The following is a 5271-nucleotide window of genomic DNA, read 5'->3' as shown; positions in this document are numbered from 1 at the left end:
CTGCACATTCTGCACGTGTTACAACAGCGTGGCTTCGTACTAAAAGAGTGCAGGTACTAGACTGGCCTGCCTGCAGTCCAGACCTGTCTTCCATTGAAAATGTGTGCCGCATTATGAAGCGCAAAATACGACAACGTGAATATTTGCAAAAAACAATAAAGTTTATCCGAACATTAAATATCGTGTCTTTGTAGTGTATTAAATTGAATATAGGTCGAAAAGGATTTGCAAATCATCATATTCTGTTTTTATTTATGTTTTACACAACGTCCCAACTTCATTGGAATTGGGGTTGTATTATGTACACCGAAGCTGAACCACGGAAAACCTGACCATAAACACTGACCATAGGTTCACTGGGCTGCACCAAAAAATCACTTTATTTTGTTGATGTACTGAATGTGCATCTGAAAAGACCGAACAGTTACGACAGCAGGGTGTAGACAACAGCTCAGGAGCTTCAGCTCAGGATCTTCACTGATTAATCCACATTGAAGTTCATGACCTCAAACTGTCCTGGTCTCTTTTCATTGCTGGTGAAACAGTGATGCTCTATGAGTTGACAGCACTCAATAAAACAAACATTTGTGTCAACAAAATATGAAAAGTGCTAATGATATTATTGTTTCATTGGGGGGAAAAAAAGGCTGAGAGTATTTGACACAATAGCTTAGACAGTGGTCTTTTCACCTGTTCAGGCTGCTGCGTCCAGCTTGCAGAACTCTGAAACAACAGATAGATATTTTGACATGAATGGGCATAGCTCTCCGTGCTGCTTTAAAGCTGGAAGATCAGATTCAGTGTGACTGAAGAAAGAGAAGTGATTAAAAGTGTATGTACCTTTTTCCTGAGGTGAAATCATGAACTCATCAATCTCTAAACATTCCATTTTTGACTTAAACGATTTCAACAGCTCTTCTCGTGATTCCTGAGAACGTGCTGCGAAGACAAATGGAGAGTTGAAATATGATCTGCATGCTCATAAACATACCAATGTAGCTGCTCTAACAATAAGCGTACGATTTACACAATTTATCATGTATTCACATCTCATTGAAGACTGTGAAAGGATACCATCAATTTTAAAATGACTACAGTCATGACTTTCATGCATATCAAAAAGACAGAACTACAATTAGTGCAGCATCTGAAGTAGGAGAGTGGCTGTACGTGTTTTTCATGCCAAAGAGTGTATAGACATTCACAAACAACTTCGGTCAAATGACGTTTGGTTGATTTTCTAAGTGAAAATAGCACATCCTATACAGAGAACACACTTCTGCACAGTGTATTTACCGTTTTATATATGCTATAAGTTTTCTATGTGTTAAGATTCAAGATTCAAGAGTTTTATTGTCATGTGCACAGCAGAACAGGCGGTTGCACTGTACAATGAAATTCTTACTTTGCTGTTCCTCCATTCACCATATATACTCTTAAGAGAATAAAAAAAGAAAATATAAGAATAACTCTAAAAAACAGTAGTAAAAGGTAAAAACAAAAAAGTGTACAGTATGTGCAAAGTTGAAATAAAATTAAAGTTACATGTGCGTATGTGCAAATATGTGGAGCAGCTGTTCATAAAGTGCATCAAGTGACAGATGAAAACAGATGTAAACAGTAAACAGTATTACTCTGTGCAAGTAATAGATGTAAACAGTAGTGTTCTAACAGCAGCAGTACAGTGTAGGTAAGGTGCAGCTGTTGAGTGCAAGGTTAAATCAGTTCAGATTGCGGGGGGGGAGAGGTAGTTAGTGAGGTGTTCACCAGCCTGATGGACTGTGAATAGAAAATGTTGGTCAGTCTAGTTGTCCTGGACTTTACACTCCTGTAACGTTGCTGTAAGCTCAGTAAATAAATTGAAATTGTGCACTAAAAGTTCCAAAAGTGTCTCTGTAGAGGATGTGTTCACTTATTTACACTTAGCAAATCATCCAAACATGTCGTTTGAGCAGGGGCACACAAACCTTTGCATATGACTGAATGAATATTTTAAAGTTAAATGGTAAGGACTGAGGCAATTTACCAAATAACATGATTCTGAAACGGCCTTTCTCCAGATCAATCTTCATCAGCAGCAGACATGAGTCACAGTTTACCCATTTGCCATCAAATGCTACTCCAAGTTGCTCTGTGGAAAAAGGAAAAATAGAAAAAATCGGACCCGCATCCTATATTTTTCTTGGATTTTTCTTTTTTGTTGAGGTCAGTATATGATGTTTGCATGTTTTTGGCATGGAAATCTGGCTGTGCCTTGTTCAAAAATAGCACTCCTTATAATTTCAATATGGCTCGTTTACTATATGCCAAAGGTAGATAGGTAGGTAGACTTTTATGACATCACAAAAACAAGGACTCAAACAAACTGCTACTGTGAATGTGAATGAAATGGTATAGTATTCTGACATTGTTTACATACTGTATCAAGCTCCTTTATTTCAAAAATTGATAATACAAGTTAAAACAGATCCATCCGAGATACTTTACAGTGTTGACCATCTTCATTGGACTTAATACAGATGTATCTAGAAACTTACCCCCCTCCTTCATGATGGGATCCGAGGCTGGACTAACTTTGTAAGTCCAGGAGAGGACCTTACACTCATCTCCTCTGCAATTATATCGAACAGATTTGTTCAGAGGTGGTCTGTCTTAGAGTTTCTCGACACAACATGTAAAGCCTTTAATAATCCTGAATATTGTGAATGTTGAATGAACTGAAAGCATCACTCTGAATAGTGTGATTTAAAACAGGTAACTGCTTGATGATGGTTTTACAGCTAAATTACACTCAGAAAAAAGGTACTAAACTGTCTCTAGGGCACTACCTCTCTTGCATCAGGGGTTGGGTGTGTGGTACCATCAAAGTTCTTTAGTTAGGGAAAAGAATTATGCCATAATTTTTTGCAATTATATTTTGTATTGATTCTGCATGTCCTGTTTTTATTCTAAAACATTAGGGTGTGAAAAAGTACACACACGTATCTGTTCTCTAGGAAAGCACAGTTGGATTATTGTTGTACCTTTGTTACATTTACACTGAACAAAAATGTACCTGCACAGTACAGGGTATATTAAGAGTGTCAGTAGTAGTATAGAGTTCTGTCTAGATCCTGTTCACTACATCCATAAAACACACAGAAATGCCAGTCACATTAGTGAAATATGCATAAAATATGAACAAAAGTAATAAACTTCAAATATTTTACAGATATATTAAACATTGTGTGGAAGTGGAGTGGGGAGCCGGTGGCACTGGAACAACAGACAGTACACCTGCAAAGTGCACCTACATCTAACTTATATGCAAAGGTTAGGCCATCCCTGATCAAATTACATTTTTTGTTGATTTTCTGTTTTATATTAGCAAATAAAATACTTTAATAAAAAAAATCTACTTTTCCCTACTAACATGTTAAATTTAGCAAGTTGGGTGCATTAACATTTGCAGAAGTGCTTACTGCTTCTTTGCTGAATTGTAACCTATTGCAAAAGTTAGGCTTTATCAGCAAATAAATAGAGATTATGAGGAGGATTAGAGGATGCGTTAACTTATATTGACTTACTAAATCAGTAAAACATATTTTGACCGTGTTCAACTTTTTGCATGCAACAGTATATGGTACCTAATAAAATGGCCAGAGAGAGAGTTTAGCTACATGGTAGGTGTACCTTGCAGCTCAGTTTGGATTACAAAAATAGGCCAGCTTTGCAATTGAGCATGAATCAGTCACAGGATATGGTAATGACCTTTTGACAAAATTCCCTAACATAACATCAAAACAAATGGCACTATGGTTAAATATGAAATGACTGTTATTATATACTAGCATGTTCCAACACTCACTGGTGCAAGGCTGCTGTCATCAACAAAGAGCTATCTGAGGCCTTGTGCAGTTTAGCAACAGAGTTGTCTATTCCCATATACGCTGCAATGGACTCCTTATCGAATGCAGCTACTCCAACAAAATACCAGTCTCCTAAGTACTGCGTTAGAAAGAGCAAAGCACTGTCATTAGCACAGAACAATAATAATACAGCAGTCGTTTCTTCTGCTTTTGTGAAAATGCAGCCCTGCTCAAAGGAAAATTATCGAGTTGCTGAAAAATTACAGAGCTTTCATCAATAACAAGTGATTATGCTCACAGCTCAAGTCAAGATATATTGAGAGATCCGATATTTCCATTATACTTTGGTGTTTTATAGACAAAAATGATTTACATACAAAATCTGTATGTACATACAAAATCAACACAGTTGATGGTCAGTCATAAATAATTAACCCTTTTTACTGTTATTATATTGCATTATATATTGCTTAGTTCCAAGATGACTACAGCACGTTTAGTGCAGTCAGCATCACCGTCACTGTATAATGATATTCGTTCAATAGTGCTTTTGCAAAACTCACTCATCTTGTCTTACCTTGTCATGTGTTAGGAGGCTTTGGCTGGACAGAGGAGTCGGAGGAAGGCAGGGCAGAAGAACCTGTATCCCTGCATAAAGAAGTCCCAGTATTTGGCCAAGCATACCTGCAGCTCAGATAGACAGACTGATCTCCTGTCGCTGACTGATGGTTTCTAAGAGCTGCTTGACTTCAAATTGCTTTAGGGCTCATTCATCCTGCTGGATGTTGCCAAGACATTCAGGTCAGTTAATAATTACTAGGACGTTTATTTATTTTTGATAATAAGCCAGACTGTTTGTTTTTTCATTAATGGCTAGTGTCATATTGACCTTATTTATTTGGAACTGGACTTTCTCCCTAGGATGAAGCAATGCAGAGGGCCTACCTGAAAAGTGCAAATTAATCTCTTTCAACTGAATCTGCGTTGCGTTAGACACTTTCACAGTTGTAAAGCGGTATGGTGTAAGCAAAAAATGTAACACCCCCTAGTTAAAATAAGATAACACATCCTCTACAGGGAGCAAATTTAAATATTTCTCTACAAATGTTAGTACAATGTTTCTGTTAGTGCAACACATTGGACAATTTTATGTTTAAATTTCCCCCCAATGTTTCATTTAGCAAATAAACAATAATTATGTATGCAATATGTATCATGTAAAATGTGAGCTCACTGTAGAGGATCTGTTAACTTTTCACTTTGAAAATCTGCACGACCAGGGGTGCCCAAACTTTTGCATATGACTGCATGTCTGGTAATGTTAGGACAATTTCAAACTTCACTGCGAAAGACTAGGTACAAAGGGGACTGTGGTATAAATGAACAATTTCTGTTGTGTTGACAAGCTTGTTATATTATTTAG

The 5271-nt window shown here is 37.0% G+C and overlaps 1 protein-coding gene across 1 annotated transcript; it reads right to left on the bottom strand.

Annotated features, from left to right (window-relative positions):
• Positions 1-352: 352 nt before the first annotated feature.
• On the bottom strand, positions 353-4614 carry apom (apolipoprotein M). Its single transcript, XM_037546862.1, has 7 exons — positions 4426-4614; positions 3848-3987; positions 2538-2611; positions 2027-2131; positions 841-939; positions 691-723; positions 353-533 (listed from the first exon to the last, which is right to left on the bottom strand). Exons 1-6 carry the CDS (start codon positions 4528-4530, stop codon positions 695-697), a joined length of 552 nt encoding a protein of 183 aa, XP_037402759.1. The 5' UTR covers positions 4531-4614; the 3' UTR covers positions 353-533; positions 691-694.
• Positions 4615-5271: the final 657 nt, after the last annotated feature.

Source organism: Pygocentrus nattereri, chromosome 17 (assembly GCF_015220715.1).
Source record: "Pygocentrus nattereri isolate fPygNat1 chromosome 17, fPygNat1.pri, whole genome shotgun sequence".
NCBI lineage: Eukaryota > Metazoa > Chordata > Actinopteri > Characiformes > Serrasalmidae > Pygocentrus > Pygocentrus nattereri.
This window is presented reverse-complemented; position numbering and strand designations above follow the sequence as displayed.